The 24,699-nt window shown below is 38.3% G+C and overlaps 1 protein-coding gene across 2 annotated transcripts in view; it reads right to left on the bottom strand.

Annotated features, from left to right (window-relative positions):
• LOC129960161 (protein O-mannosyl-transferase TMTC2-like) overlaps positions 1 to 24,699 on the bottom strand; it is a 923,323-nt gene that overhangs the window by 346,623 nt on the left and 552,001 nt on the right. For both annotated transcript variants that reach the window (XM_056073352.1, XM_056073353.1), the window contains exon 10: positions 19,064 to 19,186. In XM_056073352.1, the coding sequence (XP_055929327.1) occupies positions 19,064 to 19,186 (123 nt within the window). The remainder of the gene's footprint in view (positions 1 to 19,063; positions 19,187 to 24,699) is intronic.

The following is a 24,699-nucleotide window of genomic DNA, read 5'->3' as shown; positions in this document are numbered from 1 at the left end:
AGATGGTTTCTCCGGACAAACGCATTCCGAATCTGAGATTCAAGCATAATTAAGTTGTCACTGGTAGAACTTCCTCGACGGAAACCACTTTGGAAAGGTGAAATATACCCCTTTTTCTCCAGTTCATAGAGTAAACGAGCATTTATCATGCTTTCGAGCGTTTTACAAAGACAACTAGTTAAAGCAATTGGCCTATAGTTTGAGGGATTGGTAGGAACCTTTCCAGGTTTAAGGATAGGTATCACAATGGCTTCATACCATTGTTCAGGAAAAATTTGCTCACTCCAGATTCTGTTGAACAAGTTCAGGAGATGCAAAAGAGAGGTTTCGTCTAAATGGCGAAGCATACTGTAGGTAATCCCGTCGACACCTGGGCTAGTATCTCGAGTATGAGAAAGAGCTTTCCTTAATTCTAATATCTTAAATTTACAGTTATAAGAAAATACCCTGCGGGTTCGATACTTCAATGGCACTTGCTCGGCTTGTCTCTTAACCGCACGAAAAACAGGATTATTAGAAACAGAGCTTGAAACGTCAGCGAAGGTTTCGCCGATAACGTTTGCAATGTCAAGTGGCGAGGAATATGAAGCCGTTTCTGTATTTAAGATGGGGAAAGCGAATTCTTTATATATTCCGTTTGCCGCTTTAACTTTCTTCCATAATTGAGCACTAGATGTACTGGAAGTGATTGTTGATATAAATCCGTGCCAAGATTCTTTTTGACTGCGACGCCGAATTCTACGAGCATTTGCTCTTGCTTTTTTAAATGCTATGAGATTTTCCGTGGTACGATACCTTCGGAAAATACCCCAACGTTTCCTTTGTTCTTTATAAGCATTGCGACATGCATCATTCCACCATGGTTTGTGAAATTTGCGTGAAATAGGGGTACGCTTTGGAATTGAAGCGTCAGCAGCCTTAATAATACAGTTAGTGACATTTTGAACAGCCTCTCTAATATCGGCTGATGAAATCATTGCGTCTGTGATCAATGCTCGCTAAGTAAATGCATCCCAATCTGCTTTTTGGAAAATATATGTTGGTGGGCTTTGCACCAAATTACTATTATCATCATGAGAGATGATAAGAGGAAAATGGTCGCTATTATGTAAATCACTCTCAACTGCCAAATTCAATAATGGGAGAATTGCCGGAGAGCAAATAGCGAGATCAAGAGAATGGAAAGTACCAATAGGTTCATGGAAGTACGTCCTTTCGTTATTATTGAGCAGACAGAGACAGTTATCAGAAATGAATTGTTCTATCTGTCGCCCACGGGAATTGGTAGTGTGAGAGCCCCACAAAGTACTATGGCCATTCAAGTCACCTAATAATATGAAAGGTGCTGGAAGCTGATTAACCAAAATATTAAGGTCATTTTGAGAGATAATTTCGTTTGGTGGTAAATATATGCAGCAAACAGTTACCAAGGTTTTCACGTGCACTTGTACAGCTACAGCTTGCAAAGGAGTGTGTATGTTAAGAACTGTACTAGGATAAAGGTTGGAGGTCAAAATGCACACTCCACCAGAAAAGAACCTGCCAGTATCATTATCTTTTCTCACACAGTTATAACCACGTAGCTTCAAGTTAACATCCGGCTTCAAGAAAGTTTCTTGAAGCGCAATGCAAACAGGATGAGTAGAATTTATAAGAGCTTTAATGTCCTCAATTTTTGTCCTGATTCCACGACAATTCCAGTAGAGAAAACTGACCATTAAAAAGTGGGAGGAGGACTATTATCAACACCAGTGAGTGGAGTTGCTGGTTGGTCGCAACTCAATTGGAGATCATCATCTTCCTCATCAGAAGGGTGAATTTTTAGCAGTTCAGAAGTTGAAGGATTACCAAACAGAGTAGGCAAATCCTTAGTTGCAAGGCCTGCTTTGCCCATCTCAAGAGCAACCTATCTACGGGATTTTAAATTATTAAGAGAAGTACCCTTCTTTGAAATTTTCAATGCCAAGGCCTTCTGTGCCCTAGAGACAGTTCTTCTTTTCTTTAAATCAGTTGCGGCTTTTTCTTTTGTTGGACTAGAAATTAAATCAGAATCTGAGTCATTCGATAGGATTATTACAGGGTTTGTTTGTACTTCAGATGTTTTCAGGGATTTTGCTACAGATGCATAGCTACGTCCTTCATTAGGAGTTTGTGCTAGAACCAAGCGTCTTGCTTCAGGAAAAGAAATACCTTTTTTAACTTTGGTTGTAATAATCTCTTTCTCTAGTTTCCATTTGGGGCAGGATCTCGAGAAAGAGGTATGGTCACCCTTGCAATGTATGCATTTTTCTTTAGATGCGCAATCAGTACTTTCATGGTCAGCTACCGCACAACGGGCGCAAGTTTGAGTCCCGCGGCAGTTAGTTTTGGAATGGCCAAAGCGCTGGCAGTTAAAACATCTTAAGGGATTGGGGATGAAAGGTCTCACAGGTAGTTTCATATAACCTGCCTTTATTGACTCTGGTGCTTTTGGAGAATTGAAAGTGAGGATCAGATGCTTCGTTTCCAGGAGCTTCCCATCTCGTCGAATTTTTATACGGCCAAATTCTGTTACTCCTTGAGACTTCAATTTTTATATTATTTCCTCCATAGTAACATTCAGCAGTTCTCCGCAGGTTATAACACCTTTGGACGAATTGAGTGACCTATGTGCACTCACATTTACAGGGATGGTTGCCAATGCTTTAAGTTTTATAAGTTGTTGAGCTTGTTTGCGGGAATTGACTTCCACAAGCAAGTCTCCTGAGCGCAATTTTCGAATCGAGTTAACTTCACCAATAGTACTGGAAATTGCGTTTTCAACTAAAAACGGCAATACCGTATGAAACGTTTGTTTATCAGTCGATATTCTTTGAATAATAAAAAATGAATCAAAATGATTTTCACGAGATTGCGTTACAAAATGATGCCCACTGAAGGGAGCAAAGTTTTTTTTGCCCATACGATATTGATGGGGATTCAGGCCCAGCGGCATCGCCCACCACGGAGCCCTACAAGGGATGGCAGTAACTGGCTCTAGATGTTCCTAGCCTCAGCACTTACCATAATGCTAACTGGTACCTATACGCTGGGAGTTACCCCCGGGGACAGTGACCACCCTTAACGCCAAGCCCAAGGAGTAACCCCTTCGCTTGATCCCTAGCAAACTAACCACTCCGGTGGCTAGCGACCAGCCGATTGATACACTGGGGACCACAGTGCACGTCCCCGGGGGTAACTCCGAGCGTATAGGTTCCGGCTAGCACCAAGGTAAGCGCCGAGGCTGGGAATGGCCAGAGCCGGTGGCTGCCTTCCCTTGTTGGGCTCCGTGGTGGGCGGTGCCGTCGGGCCCGAATCATTCGCAATATCGCATGGCTCCTCGCAAGAAGGGTCCCTTCAGTGGGCACCATATTCATCCAAAACAAACTGAAAAACCATTTGCAATTTATTTTATCGTAAAACGTGTTTCTTCTGATAACGCAACCTTTGAAAGTGTTTCCCCATTTCTCGTGGAGAAAGCCCTCACCTCTAGTGTCGGCGAAGTTGCTAATGTCCTTAAGCTAAGGACAGGAGACTTGATCGTTGAAGTGGCATCTCGTCAACAGTCACAAAAGATTTTGAAATTAAAAACCTTTGGTACTATACCAGTTTCTGTCTCTCCCCATAAATCATTAAACTCTTCTAAAGGAGTAATTACATGTGGAGAGCTGTTAAATGAACCTCTGGATGTCATTTAAAAAGAACTGAAAAGTCAAGGAGTCACACACGTGCGCCGTATCACGATTAGGCGTGATGGTAAACTCCTGGAAACCAAACACCATGTTCTGACGTTTAATTCTCCCAAGCTTCCAGACTCAATTAAAGCTGGATATTTGAAATTAGTTGTGAGGCCATATGTGCCAAATCCATTGCGATGTTTTAAATGCCAGCGTTTTGGTCATTCAAAGACAAACTGCCGCGGGACCCTTACATGCGCCCGTTGTGCATGAAAGCAATGAATGTTTACAAAAGGAAAAATGTGTTAACTGTAAAGGTGATCACACCTCTTTTTCACGTATCTGCCCAAAATGGAAGCTTGAGAAAGATATTATTTCTGTGAAATTTGCACAAAATATTTCCTTTCCTGAAGCTCGGCGTCTTGTGAAAGCACAGACTCCTAAAGAAGGCAAAAGCTATGCTACTGCAGCAAAACTCTCTCTTACTGCATCAGGGACACAAACGAAACCAGTCGTTATCTTGACTACCCATACTGAATCGGATCACATTTCTTCTAGTCCAATAAAAGAATAAACATCATCAAAAAGTAAAAAGAAAAAATTTGCGTCTACATCACAGAAATCTCTTGCTTTGAAATTTGCAAGACGAGGATATTCTGTTAAAGATCTTAAATCCATTAAATCGGTTGCCCTGGAATTGGGTAAAACCGGTCTCGCTGGTAACGATTTATCCACCTTATTTAATAATCCAACAACAGGAACCGAGCTTTTAAAAACCCATCCTTCTGAAGAGGATGATGACGATTTACAAATGAATTGCGAACCACCAGCAACTCTGCCTACTGGTGCTGATAACAGCTCCCCTCTTATTCCTTAATGGTTAGTTTCGTCTCATGGAATTGTCGTGGTCTTCTGTCGAAATTAGAGGACGTCAAAGCTCTTATTAATGCTTCACATCCCGTTTGCGTTGCATTGCAAGAAACGCTCTTGAAACCAGATACTTCTCTGAAGTTACGGGGTTACAGTTGCGTGCGTAGGGATATTGATACTGATATCTCAAACTCTGGAGGCGTATGTATTTTCACCTCAAACAATTATCCCAGCACTATTCTAAACTTACAGACTTCTTTGCAAGCTGTGGCTATCCAGGTTCATATTAGAACTTTAGTCACGGTCTGCTGCATATATCTATCGCCAAATGACGTCATTTCCCAAGATGAACTAAATATTTCAGTAGACCAACTTCCAACACCTTTCATATTACTGGGTAACTTCAATGGACACAGTACCCTACGGGGTTCCGACAGTATTAACCTCCGTGGGCGACATATTGAACAATTCCTTTCTGATAACTGTCTCTGTCTGCTCAATAATGAGGAAAAAACATACTTTCACGAATCTACTGGTACGTTTCATTCTATTGATCTGGCTATGTGTTCTCCAGCACTATTTCCTTCATTGAATCTCGCAGTTGAAGATGATCTTCATAATAGCGATCACTTTCCCCTGATCATCTCTTTCGCTGATGGTGGCAAAGTGATTAAAAGTCCATCGACATACATATTCCAAAAGGCAGACTGGGCAGCATTCTCCAGACATGCCTCGATTACCGATACAATGGTTTCTTCTTTTAATATAACGGATGCTATGCAAAATGTCATGGATTGTATACTCAATGTGGCTAATGTGACAATTCCAAAACGTTCAACATATCCACGAAAATTTCGTAAACCATGGTGGAACGACGCTTGTCAGACTGCCTATAAGGAACAAAGAAAGTTATGGGGCATTTTCCGCAGGTATCCGACCTCGGAAAATCTTATTGCATTCAAGCGGGCAAGAGCAAATGCTCGCCGAATCCGACGTCTTAGTCAAAAAGAGTCGTGGCGGAAATTTATCAGTTCTATCACATCAGCAACAAGTAGCGCACAATTGAGGAAAGTAAAAGCGGCAAATGGCATTTATAAAGAGTTTGCTTTCCCTGTATTGAAAATGGGAGATAATTCATATTCTTCACCTTTTGATATTGCGAATATTATTGGTGAAACTTTTGCTGAAATTTCAAGCCCCAATTCATACAATCCTACCTTCCTTGCGACTAAGAGACGAGCTGAGCATATGCGGTTGAATTTCAAAACCCGCAGACCTCTCTCGTATAATTGTGAATTTCAGTTATTTGAATTAAAGAGATCCCTTTCTCAGGCTCGCGACACCAGTCCAGGTCCTGACGGGATCACATACAGCATGCTTCGCCACTTAAACGAAACTTCTCTTTTAAAAATCTTGCGATTGTTTAACAGAATTTGGTGCGAACAAAGTTTTCCCTCGCAATGGTATGAAGCAATTGTAGTTCCCATTCTTAAACCCGGAAAAGTTTCTAACGATCATTTGAATTATAGACCGATAGCTCTGTCTAGTTGCATATGCAAAACATTAGAGCGTATGATTAATGCACGCCTTGTATACGAATTAGAGAGGAATGAGTACCTTTTACCCTCTCAAAGCGGTTACCGTCGAGGAAGGTCTACGATTGATAACCTTGCCATTCTGGAATCGGAAATTCGCAACGCCTTTGTCCAGAGAAACCATCTTGTTTCTATATTCTTTGATGTCGAAAAGGCGTATGATCGCACGTGGCGTTTTGGTATTCTCCGCTCTTTATTTGACTTGGGTTTTAAAGGCAATCTGCCAGTTTTTATTCAAAAATTATTAAAAACTCGTATTTTTAAGGTTCGGATAGGACAAACACTTTCTCACACTTTTGTTCAAAGCGAGGGTGTCCCTCAAGGAAGTGTTTTAAGTGTCACTCTTTTTATACTTCATCTAAATCAAATGCTTCATGTTTTGCCAACATCTGTAATTGGCACTCTGTACTTTGATGATCTACAGATCTCTTGCCAGGGATCTAACATGACCTTGACTGAGCGACAACTTCAGAAAGCTGTTAACAAGCTTATAAACTGGTGTGATGAAAATAGGCACACTCTCTCTCCTGAAAAGAGCCGTTGTGTCCATTTCTGTAGGAAACGAAGCCTCCATGCAGACCCTGTAATTCATATTCGTGGTATTAACATAACAGTTGTTGATGAGATACGCTTTTAAGGAGTAGTGTTTGATCGGAAGCTCACTTTCCTTCCACATGTCCGTCAATTGCGGAAGAGGTGTGAGAGGTCCCTCAATATTTTGAAAATCTTCTCAACTACATCCTGGGGAGCAGATCGTGCATCTCTACTTCGTGTTTATCAGGCTGTGATTCTTTCACTTATTGATTACGGATGCGAGGTGTACGGTTCCGCTCGAACTAGTGTTTTGCGTGGTTTGGACACTGTTCACCACTCTGCCTTAAGAATATGTTCGGGGGCTTTCCGCACATCGCCAGTGCAGAGTTTATATGTAATCTGTCAACAATTGCCTCTATATCTGCGTCGTAGAAAGTTAAGTACCCGATATTTTTTCCGTTTGCAGTCTTGTCATAATCATCCAGTTGGTCGCATGAAAATTCCTATTGGCCTCTCGAGACTGTATAATGCGCGTCCTTTTAATATCCTTCCTTTCTTCGAAAGGGAAAAACAATTTCTCGTAGATTCAGATCTTTTACACGTTGAAATACAGCACACTACCAATTTTGATGTTCCTAAATGGGATGTTCCCCAAATTTCATATCTAAATCCTTTTTCCACATATGACAAATCTACTAATGGATCAATTATCTTTCAACAACTTTATCATTATCACCGAACTGAATATGCCAGTTACACTCCCATCTTTACTGATGGGTCCAGAACAAGTAACTATGTCGGTTGTAGTGTCGTCACTGCAGAAGATACATTCAGCTATAAACTGAATAATTTGTGTTCTGTTTTGACAGCTGAACTGATGGCTATTTTGATTGCTGTAGAGAAAATCTCTAATCTCCCTGCGCGTAAATTATGTATCTATACAGATAGTAAGAGATCTCTTGAGGCTCTCAGCCATCCTCGGAATGGAACACACCCCATAGCCTTAAGAATTCTATCTCACTTGTGGACTCTACAAGCTAGGGAACTCGAAATTTTATTTTGTTGGCTACCTAGCCACGTTGGTATTTACGGCAATGAATTAGCCGATGCTGCCGCAAAGATAGCTACCATTTCATTACAATGTTCAATTCCCTACTCAGACGTAAAAAGACACCTTGGCAAATTAATCCACAGATTAAGTCAATAATCTTGGGATTTGCAGTTCTCTAACAAATTACGGATTATTCATCCTTCTATCTCCCGGTGCGAGAGCATTATATTAAAATTACCCGACTGCGCGTCGGTCACACCCGTTTCACACACAAACACCTTTTGTTTGGTGAAGGGTGTCCCAAATGTACAACGTGCCATGTCGATTTTACGGTTATTCACATACTATCAGAATGCCCTGTCTTCAATCATCAACGAATACGCTATTTTAATACATCATGTCCGAGTATCAGTGACTTAGTGGGAGAAAATCCCCATTGTAATATTTTTACATTTCTGAAAACAATTGGATTTTATCATTATATTTAAATAGCAAATCTTTTTACACTTTTAACCTTGTTTACTATAGTGAACACTTCATATTTTAAAATTTGCATTTGATTTTTACTGAAATAATTAACCATACCATTAGACCAGTAACTTTTACCATACTATTGGCGCAGCATGGCCAAATATGGCCCTTGCGCCAAAAAATCACAAACTAACTAACTAACTAACTGGTGGTGTCTGTATCTTCACATCCAATCTGTATCCGAGCACGCCCCTAAGTTTGCATACTTCTCTTCAGGCTGTGGCTGTGCAGGTTTATATAAGATCTTTGGTCACAGTCTGCTGTATTTATCTTCCGCCTCACAGTGTTATCCGTCAACAAGACCTGGACAATCTAGTAGACCAACTTCCGTCACCCTTCATTTTATTTGGTGACTTTAATGGACATAGTACTTTGTGGGGCTCGGATAGTACAAACTCTCGAGGGCAGCAGATTGAACAGTTTATTGCTAATAACTGTCTCTGCCTGCTCAATAATGACGAGAAAACATACTTCCATGCGCCCACACGTAGCTTCCATTGTCTTGACCTGGCGATGTGCTCTCCTGAACTGCTACAGTTGTTAAATTTGACAGTTGGGGATGATCTGCACAATAGCGATCATTTTCCACTAATAATCTCCCACGCTGATAGCGGCGGTGCGACTATTTGTCCTCCGCGTTTTCTATTCCAGCGGACAGACTGGAATACATTTTTCTAAGTAGCAGTTATCAATGAGGCTATGGTCAGTAATGAAGACGTTTCACAATCAGTACAAAATGTCATTGTTACGATAATGAACGCCGCTAACGCCACCATTCCGAAAACCACCCCACGGCTAAGAAAATTTCGTAGACCGTGGTGGAATGAAGCCTGTCGCGACAGTCATAAGAAACAGAAAAAACTTTGGAATCTTTTTAGAAAGTACCCTACGACTGAGAATGTGATCGCTTTTAAAAAGGCCAAAGCACTTGCCCGTCGCATTCGGCATCGTAGCCAGAGGGAATCATGGATAAACTTTGTTTCATCCACTTACAGTAACCTTTTATGGAGAAAAGTAAAAGCCGCCAATGGTATCTATCAAGAAACTTCTATTCCGGTTTTAAAAACTGGTAATATGATGTATTCGAACCCATTAGACGTTGCTAACCTGCACGGCCAAGGGTGTGCACAAGTTTCCGCAACGGATTCTTACAGCCCTGAATTTCTGGCAATTAAGAATCGCGCCGAACGGTTGCCCTTGCGCTTCAATGCCCGAAGTACTCTTCCATATAACTGTGAATTCAGGATGATTGAATTGGAGATGGCTCTGTCAGAAGTCCATGATACCAGCCCTGGGCCAGATGGAATCACGTATAACATGCTTCGCCATTTGAATACCATTTCCTTTTCCAATCTGTTACTGCTTTTTAACCGAACATGGACTGAGCAGAAATACCCTTCACAATGGCGAGAAGCTATTGTGATTCCTGTCTTAAAACCTGGCAAAGAATCATCTGCCCCTCTGAACTACAGATCAATTGCTTTAACGAGTTGCCTTTGTAAGACATTCGAGAGCATGGTCAACGCTCGTCTAATATTCGAATTGGAAAAACAAGGTTGCATCCCCCCGTTGCAGAGTGGTTTCCGTAGAGGTCGTTCCACTTTTGACAACCTCATATTACTTGAAACTCAAATTCGCAACGCATTTGTTAGGAGGATCCACCTTGTTTCTATATTTTTCGACATAGAGAAAGCGTATGATCGTGCTTGGCTATATGGTATACTTTCCACGCTATTTAATTTAGGTTTTAGGGGTAACTTGCCCATATTTTTAGAACACTTTTTAACACAAAGTACTTTTCGTGTTCGAGTTGGTAACTTTTATTCTAATAATTTTATCCAAGCTGAGGGAGTTCCGCAAGGAAGTCTCCTCAGTGTTACACTTTTTATTGTGCATGTAAGCCAAATTTTAAATCAGTTGCTTTCATCTGTTCAGGGAACACTTTATGTTGATGATCTGCAGATCTCATGCCTAGGCAGTAACATGACACTAATAGAGCGACAACTGCAAAACGCAGTAAATAAATTGGTAGCTTGGTGTGATAATAATGGCCACACTATTTCCCCAGAGAAGAGTAATTGCATTCATTTCTGTCAGAAAAGAAACATTTACCAGGATCCTTCTATTCGAATTTAAAAATATTCCAATTCCTGTGGTGAAGGAAGTACAGATTTTGGGAGTGATTCTCGATCGGAAACTCACCTTCCTTCCGCATATATTATATTTGCGGAAGAAGTGTGGGAAATCATTAAATATTTTGAAGGTTCTCTCAAAAACATCTTGGGGGGCCGATCGAACCTCCCTTCTCCGTATTTATCAGGCAGTTATTCTCTCCCGGATAGATTATGGGTGTATTGTTCCGACCGCTCATCTGTTTTGCGGCGACATTATACCGTATATCATTCTGCTTTGCGTATTTGCTGTGGTGCGTTTTGCCCCTCAGGGGCTCACCTACTATAGGTGAGTACGGGTTTCCCAATCCCAAGGTACCCAGGTATCTTTACTCCCTTTCTGTTCGCACTCCTCTACGCTTCTGCTTTTTGCTGTATTTTTTCTTTCCCTCGACGGCAGGTGAGGGAGCTCTCCATGAGAAGTAGTCGCCGCCAAGTTTGCTTCTTGCTTCTCATGGACAGCCAAAAACCCCACGTGTTTGCCGTGCGTGGCGACCCACTTGAAAGACGGGTGGTGCACTGATGTCCACGGTGTATCAATAGGCTGGTACCTAGTCACCTGAGTGGCTAGTCTGCTAGGGATCAAGCGAAGGGGCTACTCCTTGGGCTTGGCGTTAATGGTGGACACTGTCCCCGGGGGTAGCTCTCAGCGTATAGGTACCGATTAGCACCTAGTGTAAGTACCGATGTTGGAAATATCCAGAGCCCGTGGCTGACTTCTCTTTTTTTGCTCCGTGGTGGGCGGTGCCGTCGGGCCCGAATCTTTAGCAATGTCGTATGGCTCCTCCCAAGAAGGGTCCCTTTAGTGTTCAACGTATTCCTCAAACTTTTAGTATTAACAACTATTTTGATCGTTATTAGATCGTGAAGCGCGTTTCTGAAAAAGACGAGACATTTCAAAAAGTATCTCCGTTTCTGGTACAAAAGGACATCAATGCCACAATTGGTGAACCAACTTCCATCCGCAAGATGCGTTCAGGCGACTTGCTGATAGAGATAAATTCTCGAAAGCAAGCTCAGCTGTTACAAAAAATAAAAGCTTTAGCAACTATACCGGTTCGTGTTACTCCTCACCAGTCATTAAACACTTCAAAAGATGTCATAACTTGTGGTGAGATATTAAATCTCCCAGTAGATTTAATTACTAAGGAATTAAAATCCCAAGGTGATATCCATGTCCGCCGAATTACGATTAGGCGAGACGGACAAACAATGGAAACCAAGTATCACATTCTCACATTTATGTCACCTAAATTATCTGAGTCTATATATGTAGGCTACATTAAGTGTCCAGTTAGACCCTATATACAGAACCATTTCAGATGCTTTAAGTGTCAACGCTTTGGGCACTCCAAAGCAAATTGCCGAGGCACTGTAACTTGTGCCCGATGTTCTGAGAGAGGACATGAGAGTCAGGAGTGTTCCGCACAGGAAAAGTGCGTGAATTGCAAAGGTGATCAAACGTCCTTTTCCCGCTAGTGCGGGAGGTATTTCAAGGTATGGTAACTTGAAAAGGAAATAACAGCAGTAAAAATTAAAGAAGAATTGTCATACCCAGAAGCCCGAAAGAAAGTTCTTTCTCAAACACCCTCACCTGGCATTAGCTACGCTTCTGCTGTCCGGAAATATTTTTGTAAAAACTGTGCATGTCAAAATTGCACTAAAAATAAGAATATCTTATCATCCTCTAAACCTTCATCCGATTCCGATACTGATAAATCTTTTGTTAATGATCATGACACTAAGAAGTCAGAAACAAGTAAACGAAAACAATCAAAATCACATAAATCACTGAAACTTAAGCTTGCAAAACGTGGAGTTTCGAAAACAAATCTCTCTGCAAAATTAAAAAAATCGGCTACTAAAAATTCAGTAGCTTTTGGACTTGCAAGTCAAGGTATCGCCCATAAAGACTTGACGTCTATTTTTGGTGGCATACAAAATTGTCCCGACCTCAAACTTCATCCTTCGGGGGATGAATCTGAATTTGAAATGAGTTGCGACGTTTCTGCAACTCCTGTCGTTGTGCCTAATAATTCTTCAGCGACGCATATCTCTTAATGGGTACCTTCCTTTCTTGGAATTATTGCGGCATTCGTTCCAAACTTCATGACATCAAGGCAATTATTAATACCTTTCATCCGGTTTGTTTTGGTCTTCAGGAAACTTTCATTACACCTAATATTCCATTAAAATTACGTGGCTACAATTGTGTTCGTAAAGATGCAGGCACTATAGGGCATAGTTCTGGTGGTGTCTGTATTTTGACCTCAAATCTATACCCGAACACACCTCTTACTTTACATACTTCTCTACAGGCAGTAGCAGTTCAAGTTCACATCCGAGCACTGGTTACAGTCTGCTGTATCTATTTGCCACCTTATGATGTCATTAGCCAACAAGCACTTAACAATTTGATCGATCAACTTCCATCACCTTTACTGATAATAGGGGATTTCAATGCTCATAGTTCTATGTGGGGTTCGAGTAGTACAAATTCTCGTGGGCGGCAGATCGAACAGTTTATAGCGAATAACTGTCTCTGTCTGCTCAATAATGAAGAACGGACATACTTCCACGAACCCACACGTACTTTCCACAGTATTGACTTGGCCATATGCTCTCCTGACTTACTGCCATTGTTGAACTTTGCTGTCAGTGAAGATCTCTACAACAGTGATCACTACCCTTTAATAATCTCACATGCTGATAGAAGTGGTGCGACCTTACATCAACCACGTTTCCTATTCCAGCGGGCAGATTGGGATACTTTCACACAGCTGGAAGAAATTACCGAGACTATGGTTAATACTTACGATATTACGGAGGCAGCCAAAATGTTATTGATTGCATTATATTTGCCGCAAATAACACCATCCCCAAATGTTCCCCACGTTTACGAAAATTTCGTCGCCCGTGGTGGAATGAGGCTTGCCGTGACAGCTAAAAAGAACAAAAGAAAAGATGGAACATTTTTCGAAGGCACCCTTCAACAGAGAATCTTATTGCTTTTAAATGTGCCAGAGCCAATGCACGGCGGATTCGCCGACAGTGTCAAAGGGAATCATGGATTCGCTTCATCTCGTCAATTACATCCTCTATTTCTAGCAAATTGCTTTGGAAGAAGGTGAAGGCTGCAAGCGGAATCTATAAAGATTTTTCTTTCCCTGTATTGAAGATAGGAAATGGTACGGTTTCCTCTCCATTAGACGTTGCCAATACCCTCGCGGAAGCATTCGCACAAGTTTCCGCTGCTGATTCATACCAGCCCACATTCGTGGCGACTAGGAATCGAGCGGAACGGAAGAATTTACGTTTTTCCACCCGAAGATCTCTTTCTTACAATTCCGATTTCAGCATGCATGAACTGCTATTGGCCTTATCTAAAGTACATGATACTAGCCCCGGACCGGATGGAATTACATACAATATGCTTCGCCATTTATCTACGTCCTCTCTCTCTAATCAGCTGCGTCTATTCAATCGTATATGGATTGAACAGAGGTTCCCCTCGCAGTGGCACGAAGCTATTGTGATACCAATCCTCAAACACGGGAAAGATTCGTCTAACCCTCTGCATTATAGACCTATTGCGCTCACAAGTTGTCTGTGCAAGACGCTTGAGCGAATGGTAAATGCCCGTCTTGTATTTGAACTGGAGAGGAAAGAATGCATTCCACAGTTGCAGAGTGGTTTTCGAAAAGGACGTTCAACATATGATAATATCATCTTACTCGAGACCCAAATACGCAACGCATTTGTACGCCGAAATCATCTGGTCTCCATTTTCTTTGATGTTGAAAAGGCTTACGACCGTACCTGGCGCTTTGGCATTCTTATAACTCTTTTCAATTTTGGTTTTAAGGGAAATTTACCTATTTTCTTAAAAAAACTTTTTATCCTTGCGAAAATTTCGTGTTCGAATTGGCAATTGTTATTCAGATTCTTTTATTCAAGCTGAGGGGGTTCCACAAGGAAGCGTCCTTAGTGTAATGCTCTTTATAATTCATTTTAGTCAAATTCTTAACATTTTACCGCCATCTGTCGAGGGCACCCTGTATGTGGATGATGTTCAGATCTCCTGTCAAGGTTGCAATATGCACCTAATAGAGCGTCAGCTACAAGTTGCAGTTAATAAGATAATAGATTGGTGTGAGGAAAACGGGCATAAGATTTCCGCTGAAAAAAGTAAATACGTTCACTTTTGTCGGAAGCGTGGAATTCATTTGGACCCTTTAATTAATATTAAGGATACCTCAATCCCTGTGGTTGGTGAAATAATGTTTCCAGGAGTAGTGTTTGATCGTAAGCTCACTTTCCTTCAGCATGTTTTATATCTGCGGAAGAAGTGTGACAGGTCAATGAACATTCTAAAAGTACTTTCTAAAACCTCTTGGGGAGCAGACCGTACATAGTTGCTTCGAATTTATGAAGCAGTTATTTTATCCCGTATAGATTATGGATGTATGGTATATGGTTCTGCATGGTTCTCTGTTTTGCGTAGACTAGATACTATACACCACACAGCCCTGAGAATTTGCTCAGGAGCTTTCCGAACCTCACCAGTTGAAAGTCTTTACAATGTATGTCACCAACTGCCGCTAAATTTGAGGCGCCAAAAAATATATGTCCAGTATTACCTCCGGTCATTATCCGTTCGAAAACATCCCTTGGTTTCTGTGATGTTTCCCGCTCGACTTCGGAGATTTTACGCAGCCCGTCCATCTAACATTCTTCCTTTTTGTGAACGAGTAAAATTGCTTCTCGCTGATTCTGAACTAAGTGATATAGGTATTCAGTCATTTGATTTATTTTCATTTCCACCTTGGGATATTCCTGAATTTTTCTTTTTAAACCCATTCTGTGGTTTCGAAAAGTCTACAACGGCCCCTGTGGTTTTTAAAACACTTTTCGGTTCTCATCGCTGTCAGTTTTCATCCTATATACCTATTTTTACAGATGGTTCTAGGTCAGATGATCATGTTGGGTGTAATATTGTGTTTGAAACACAAACATTCGGCTACAGTCTACATACATGCCTCTCTGTTTTGTCTACCGAATTATTAGCAATTTTCTATGCCTTACAGAAAATTTCTCAAAGCTCTGAACGCAAATTTTGTGTTTATACTGACAGCATGAGTTCCCTAGAAACTCTTTCCCATTTTCATAGTCGACCTCACCCCATTGCCTTGGAAGTCTTGGATCTTTTGAGGATTCTAAAGAATAGAGACTGTGAATTATTATTCTGCTGGGTCCCAAGTCATGTCGGAATAATCGGAAATGAGCTGGAGGATAACGCTTCTAAAACAGCAACTTTGTTTATGCAGCATGAAATACCCTTCTCCGACGCAAAGAACCTTTATTCGAGACGTATTTATTCGTTATGGCAACAGTCATGGAATCAGCAGATAAATAATAAATTGTGTAGCATAAAACCAACAATTACATCCTGGCCCTCTCATCCAGTGCGTGAGCTCGATGTCAAATTGACTAGACTCCGCATTGGTCATACTCGTATTACTCACAAATATCTTCTATTTGGTGATCAAGCTCCTCTCTGTTCGAGATGCCAAGTGCTTTTAATGATTCGTCATATTTTTATTGAATGTCCTGATTTTAATTTTCATCGTTTACGGTATTTTAACTCATCACTAGACCTGCCATCACTGTTGGGAGAGAATCCTCACAAAAACCTTTTTAAATTTATTAGGGCAATTGGTTTTTATAATTCCATTTAAACTTCATAATTTTAAATTTGTTCAACTTTTCACCTTTTCGTTTTAATTCTAACGTCGGCTTTTAATGCATCTTTTATTCCTATTAAAGTCATTTTTTTAGGTTGTATTAGAAAAAACTTTTATTAACCATACGTCTGGCGCAGTATAGCCTACACTGGCTCTTGTGCCAATAATACAAACAACCAACCAACCAACTGGTGCGTTTCGTACGCCTCCAGTTGAAAGCCTATATGTTATATTTCACCAACTACCACTTTGCTTAAGACGAAAGAAAGTGTCTGCCTTATTTTATTTCTGTACTAAATCTGTTCTGAAACATCCATTAAGCGATATTTCCTTGCCAGTCGATCTTCGTCGACTTTATAATGCTCGCCCCTCTCACATTCTTCCATTTTGTGAGAGAGCCAGATTGCTCCTGCATGACTCGGATCTTAATACTGTTCACGTTAAGGCTGTTGACTTTTTTAGTTTCCCTCCTTGGGATATCCCACAATTTTAATACTTGAATCCTTTTACAGGATTCGACAAATTATTAACTGCTCCTTTTGTTTTCCAAAAGCTTTTTTTTATATCATCGCTATCGGTATTCTTTTTTTGTGCCAATTTTTACGGATGGTTCGAAATCAGATGGCCATGCTGGTTGTGGAATCGTTCTTGCATCTGACACACTGAACCATTGTCTCCGCAATTGCTGTTGGGTTTTTACTGCTGAATTAGTGGCAATTTTTTGTGCTCTTCAGAAAATTTCCGCTTCTACTCAGCGTAAATTTATTATTTACACCGCTAGCATGAGTGCTCTGGATACACTATCACATTACCACAATCGGATGCATGCGATTGCCATTAAAATTTTATTCACCTTGCGACTTTTAAAAAATGTTGGGTTAAATATTATTTTCTGTTGGGTAGCGAGTCATGTCGGCATCTTGGGGAATGAGAAGGCGGACTTGGCCGCAAAATCTACAACAACTTTTTTAAGCATGGGAATTCCGTTCTGCAACGCTAAAAGGTCCATCTATCACCACATCCGTTCTAACTGGCAAATGTCATTGAATCTGCAGATCCACAATAAATTACATTTTATAAAAACGGACGTTGATTCTTGGCCTGTTCATCCTATACGTGAGATGGATGTTAAATTGACTCTTCTCCGTATAGGGCATACGCGCTTCACCCATGAACATCTCATATTCGGGGAAAATGCGCCTATGTGCAACAGCTGTCAAGTTGATTTTACTGTTTACCATATTTTAATTGAATGTCCTGTTTTTAATTCTTATTGTGCTCGTTTTTTTATCTCGTCTTCAACATTACAAGACTTGGGGGGTGAAAAATACCACCCAAATATTTTGAAATTTTTAAGAACTATTGGCTTTTTTACTTCCATATATTTTTTCTATTATTCTATTTGTGTTGAACTTTTTTGTGTTCTTGTTCGTTCTTCATAGTTTCAAATTTTCATGAACCATGTTTTTAAATGTTCAGATGCTAAGATCAGTTTTTGCATGATACAATTTTATCTTTGTACACTCGTATTTAAAACACTCGTTTGTTAAATTAGTATATCTTTTATAATTTTACCATTTGATTGGCGCAGTATGGCCAACTGTGGCCTTTGCGCCATTAAACCACACAAACCAAACCAAACCACACTATCACAATAGGATGCATCCTATAGCAATTAAAATTTTATTAACTTTGCGTGCCCTACAAAATGATGGGTTTCAGATAATTTTTTGTTGGGTGCCGAGTCATGTTGGTCTCTTTGGAAATGAAATGGCAGATTCAGCGGCAAAATCAGCAACAGACCTTTTGTCTGTGAAGCTTCCTTATTGCGAAATTAAGAAGTCCTTGGCAAAATACAATTTTTCTGCTTGGCAATTAGCGTGGGATCAGCGTACTGAAAATAAACTGCATTCCATCAAGCCTATTATTGGATTGTCGTCTGCTCTTTCTATACGTGAGGTTGACGTAAAATTGACTCGCCTCCGTATAGAACATACACGCTTCACGCACAGACATCTTCTGTTTGTTGAAGCTGCACCGAAGTGCCCCAAATGTCATGTGGATTTTACTGTGAAACATCTTTTAAGTGAGTGCCCTAATTTTAACTCTCATCGTTTTCGCTTTTTTCATTCAACTTCATTGACTCTTAAAGACTTGGTTGATGAAAAACACCACCCAAATATCTTTAAATTCTTAAAAGCTATTAAATTTTATACTTATATTTAGTGTAATTAATACGTATTTTATCTCAATTATAGTGCCCACCGTGATGAATAATGATTTCATACCATATCCTTTGGATTTAAATTGATGGTTTTATTTTAAAACTCTGAAATTTTTTGATGCATTGTCATATTTCATAAGTTTTTTTTTTTTTTTTAAAGTTCTGAGTTTATATTATGTTTATTGTATTTTACCCCTTATTTTATATTTTACCATTTGCATGGCGCAGCTTAGCCAAATGTGGCTCTTGCGCCAAAAAACCTCACAAATCACAATCACGTAATCTTAGCTGGAATATACAAGTGATAAATTCCAATGGGGATCTTTTGAAGCTTTAATTTAAATAATGTCATACAAATTGCATTCGGACAATATACCTTTCAAAAGATATAATACAAAACATTAATATTGATATAATCTTTGATATTCTCTGCTAAAAAAGATGAAATAGTGTTTAAAAAGTTATCACAATAATCGCTTGATTCATTCTGACCTTTCTTAATTTGAGATCTTAAACTCTTGACTTTGTCAGCGTTAATTTTAATAAATCTTTCTTCTATTTAATTGATAAATGCAAATGTTCTGAAGTAATTCAGCGACATTCTGGATATTCAAAAAGAGTATTAAACGAAGAGTAAAAATTAATTACCTCGTATTCTCCTTCATCTGCATAAAGTCTTCCCAAATTGAACAAAGCTGAAATCTTGGTGGTATCATGATTCTTCGGATCCTTCAAGCCAGAACCGTCTAGTTCAGCGCAACGTTTATAAACCTGCAAATTAATTCTAAATATTAAGAAAAGGTGAAAGTTTTTTCAATATATTTGAAACTTTTCCACGCCAAGCAATATTTCATTGCCCAATCCATTTTGACGAAGCATTTTAGTTTTTGTAAAAAGAATGTTGTACTGAAAATTGAAAGCTCTTCTTTAAAAGAGATCTTATAATCTGATCATTTAATTCTAATTAATCTGTTTCTTATTTGTCATATTCAAAGCTCAGAGAATGTAGCCTTTAATCCTATCAAGATATATTAAAATATGAATAAAAACAAATTTTTATTATTTCTCATCTGAGAATTTTTAAGCGTGGCCATCTCTACAATTGTTAGTTGTCGTGTATTCAAAAAGAATGATTCTTATTTTGTTATCTAAGTATTTTGCGCAAAAAAAAAAAAAAATCTTGAGAAGGTCATGTTTTAAACAATAAGGAATAAAATTTTAACCAAATTAAGAAGAGCGGAATGTGATACCAATGGATGAAGTAATAATAGATGGCATTTTATTGGGAAAGCTTTTTGAAACAGAATTTTTTCCGAAAGGTTTAAATTGCATTTAATTTAATTAAAATGGCCTTTTACAATAATTAAAAAGTTAATGTTTATTATTTTCAGAAAGTGTTCTATTACTGTGAATAAATTTCCTTTTTTCAGAAAAAAGTAATTTTCACTTTTAATTCACATATAATAAAATATATTAAATCATTAAGTTATGGCTATCAGAATTTTCTTGGGCCCGGATAGCCTGGTTAGTAGGGCATTGGATTCACGTCCCTTGGGTTGCGAGTTCGAATCCCGCCAGCCGAAGACTCTCCACGTGTGTGGTGGCTGTCGCAGGTATAAATCTGCCTTGGTCACAAAGTCCTCCATGTCGAGAGTAATACCACTGGGGATATTGGATCAGAGGTGATCGTTCTCTGATTTAAGTCTAAATTACGATCTCTGGATGAGTGAATGAAAGGTACGAATGAAGTCCGCCCAGTAAAAAAGAATGTGACGTGTGTGTAGCTAAGTCGTACTCTTGGCCCTAGATGGCGCAACGAAAAAAACAAGACACGCACCCTTGGCTTAAAACAACTGACTTTAGAAGTCAGTGAGTTGTCTATGACAACTGCCATTAGAAACAACAACAGAATTTTCTAACGGCTAAACAAACAATATTTTAAGTATTCAGAACAGAAGCATTTATAGTTGAAAGGTGGAAATAATTATTTTGCTAAAAAATACTGATCATTTTATTTATTTCATTCTAAATCGGTTAATGTCTAAAAATTAATCAAAACTATAATTAACACAATATGCCACTTAACTATTAAGTGCACAAATACTGTTATTATCTGCTCAAAATTCTTTTTTTCAAACACAGTTTAGATATCATTTAAATTTGATAGTGGAAAGTCTCTTTATTCAAAGTGTATTTTCAACACGATCGTTTGCACGCAAAATACATACAAAATAATTAACACTCTAATCCAGCGTTTCTTAACATTTCAGTATTCGTGGCCCAGTTTTCAATCATAATTTTCATCGCCCCCCCCCGCTTGCAATAAAATGTATATTGAGTATTTTGGATTCTGTTTTTAAATTATTTTTAACTAACTGCCAAAACAAGAGTAAAAGCGCGCCAACGTTGGCGAAAAGCCGCATCTGGCATTTTGTCAAACGGGCGGTAAACAGAGATAACGTTTTAAGAATATGCAAGTAGAAAAATTCGTTAATGAAAGTTAACCTAGATGAAGTGAGCTAACTTTAGAAATTGGGAATACATTTTTTCGAATAATAAAATAAATAAAACAGAAGCATGACTAAACAAAGGAGAGGAAAAAAAAGTAATGTTTGTGGAAGAGAATCCACAAGACTGATGCCGTCTCGAGCATGCGCGGAGCAAATGTTTTCTCACAGGAAGAATGAAAATGTTCGATAACGCAAGTTTCAATTCCAGCCAGTCTCATTCGAGTCGATCCTTCTATCACTATCGATTCTATCGTGAATGTGTATGTGTTATATATGTTTTCGTGTTAATTGCAATTCACCATATTAAATATTCACGGCTGCAGATTTATGCAGACTCATGGATAAATTTTAAGCGAAAGTAAGTGAGCTATAGACGATAGTCAAGCATCAACAAGTAAACAGACGAGAGTGGTTCCGAAAATAAAATCAGGAAAATATTCTCAAGAATACCTAAATTTTTGGTTTGCCCGTACTGAAGTAAATGAAGAAGAAAGGCCCTTGTGTATAATTTGCTCAAAAATGTTGGACGCATACAGCATGAAACCTAATAAACTTAAACGACATTTGATAACGCTTCATAGAGTGTACATCAACAAACCCAGAGAATTCTTCGAATTAAAATTAAAATCATATGAAAAGCAAAAATTATTTTTAAAGAAACTTTGTATGTGAATAAATAAACTTTAATTGTATCTTACAAAGTTTCATATAAAATAGTCAGGTGTAAAAAAAAACCTCACACCATTGGTGAAGAGCTTATTTTGCCAGCAGCAATTGACATTGTAGAAGTTAAGTTTGGAGATAATTTTTCAAAACAATTGCAGTCCATACCTCTTTTAAATGATACTGTTGCTCGTCAATTGGTGATATAGCTGAAGATATACGGTGTCAGCTTTTCTCGAAGTTGCGTTGCAAATTGTTTTCATTACAGCTTGATGAAGCAACAGATATAATAAAGATGCTCATTTAATTGCCTATGTTCGAATTTGTGATAATATGTCAGTAGAAGAACTACTTTTCTGCAAACCAATAGAACTTAAAACAACAGCGATTAATTATTTGCTGTTTTAAAAGATTTTATGAACGAGGCAAATATAGAATGGAAAAATTGCGTCGGAATATGCACCGATGGTGCTCGTCCGGAAGATTCCAAGGTATACAAGCACTTGTAAAAAAAACTCGCCCCAGTGAGTCTGGACACATTGCATGACCAACAGAGAAGCTTTGGCTTCGAAAGAAATTAGCCCTAGTCTGCATACTGTGTTAACTACGGTTGTAACCATAGTAAATTATATAAAAATGAGACCCCTGAAATTGAGAATCTTTTCCACACTTTGTTAAGACATGGGTTCAGTATATTCAGCGTTACTATTTTATTGCTAGGCAAAATAGATATCACGTGGGAAATTTTGCAACGTGTTTATGAATTAAGAGAAGAAATCTTCATTTTCCTAGAAGAAAACAGACCGGATGCCAAAACTTTTTGCGATGGTTTATTTGTGATGAAATTGAGCTACTTGGTCGACATATTCGAGAAATTAAATAACTTGAATCTTCAACTCCAAGGAGCAAATACATTTATGTTGGATACGAATGATAATGGTAATGCTTTTTGTAGAAAATAGGAATTGCGGAATAAAAATTTAAAGCAAAAAAACCTAACAATGGTTGCAAATGAGGATGATTGTATTAAAACTTACAAGGCTGATGAAGAACATGTAAAAGTTGTTTTTGTAACCATTAAAAATCATTTAGCCATGCTGGCAAAGAATTTTAAAAAGTATTTTCTTGCTGACGACAAACTGATAGCAAGTTACGAATGGATTAGGGATCCATTTCATAAGACTCCCGAATGACTCTCAATTGATGATGAAGAAAAATTCATAGACTTCACAACAAGTGGCGAAACAAAAAGACAATTTCGTAATAAATCCCTATTTCAATTTTGGGCAGGAGTAGAGGATGATTTCTCTGCACTAAAAACAAGTGCATTTCGCATTCTATTACCCTTTTCAACATCCTACCTTTGTGAAACTGGATTTCTGGTGTGGCTTCTTGGAGGACAAAATACAGATCCTGGCAAAATATAGAAAAATAGCCGAGAGTGACTATTTCTAACATTAAGTCTTCCTTCGAAAAACTTTGCTCTGCAAGACAGGCCCAAGGAAGTCACCAATAGTTATTAAATTTGTTTTTAATTTAGTATATTTTGATTAAGTAAGTTTTGATTTAGTAAATTGTTTTACTTTAATGAGTTATTAAACATGTCGAAATGTATTTTGTTTTTTATGTGTATGTGTGCTTTCCTTTCAGTCAGTTAATCAATTTTTTTAAATAATATTTTTTCTCGGATATTCTCGCGCCCCCCTAGGGGGGGCGCCCCACAGGTTGAGAATCGCTGCTCTAATCAAATTGTTTTAAAATTTGATTGCATTTTAGAAAATAATTTTTAAGAACACACTGGTAAGCAAGGAGAAACAAACACATTATTTCTGCAATCGTGGTTTTTAAAGCATTTGTAAGTCTTGTTACTACATTAATAAGTACTGACTTTACAAAATGAGGTATTGATTCTTTAAAGCTTATTTATCGCAAAATAGAATTGATTTAACAAATAAATATTTTTAAAAATCGTCAGTTATCTAAAAAACGTTAATCAATTTACCGTTCCTTCTCAGAAATAGAGTAATATGGTATTCAAAATTTGTTTTATCTGGTCTTCTGAGCAAATTCACTTACTGATGCAATCTAATATCTTCAAAAAATTACAGGAATATGGAAATATAAAGTCACTCTGAAATATGTTTTGAGTGAGACTTTCGATTTTTTTTTTCGGTTCCCAAAAGAAAAATTAGAGATGTAGAAGTAGGGATTGCAATACCGGTATACCGGGATACCGAATACCGGTATTTTGAGCCATTTTATAATTTTGTAATACCGGTATTTACAAGTTTAAATACCGGTTTTCCGGTATTTACTAGAAATTTTAAAAATTGTCTCCACTATATGTTCAGGGATCGCCAACATAGCAAAATAGTATACGTTTTTGTTTTTATGTCTTCCTAACGGGCGAAATTAATTAGCTAATTAATGGCTTAATTAATTGCTTAAATCTAAATTAACAAAACATGGATTATCCCTGAAAGAAGATATTGTATCCATAACGACTAATGGAGCAACAGTTATGAAAAAAGTTGGAAAGTTGATTGGTGCAAATCAGCAATTGTGCTATGCTCATGGAATTCAGTTAGTAGTAAAAGATGTATTATACCAAAAAAATGAAGAACAGAAGAATCAAAATACTGTGGATATAGAAACTTCGGATTATAATCTTTGAAAAGAGTGAGAGTGAGAGTGATATTGACAATGAAGATAATGACAATGTAATTGTTGAAGAAGATATTGCTAATGAGGATGAGATATTAACCTATCAAGAATTGCTTCCTATAATTTATAAAGTTAGAAAAATTGTTAAGATATTTAAACTTCCCCCTACAAAAAATGCCTTATTACAGAAATATATACTAACTGAAAATAAAATAGACTATATGTTAATAATAGATTCTAAGACACGTTAGAACAGTTTACTCCTAATGACGAAACGATTTTTGAAATTTAGAAATCCAATCCAAAACGCAATAATCGACTTAAACCTGTAAATTAATTTTTCAGATAGTGAATTCGACGTAATATCTAGAACTGTATCAGCTCTACTTCCAATAAAACTGACTGTAGAGGGACTATGTCGGAGAGATTTTAATTTATTAACAGCTA

The sequence above is a fragment of the Argiope bruennichi genome, chromosome X2 (genome assembly GCF_947563725.1).
Source record: "Argiope bruennichi chromosome X2, qqArgBrue1.1, whole genome shotgun sequence".
NCBI lineage: Eukaryota > Metazoa > Arthropoda > Arachnida > Araneae > Araneidae > Argiope > Argiope bruennichi.
Note: the sequence above shows the minus strand (reverse complement) of the source record. Positions and strands in the feature narration are given on the sequence as shown.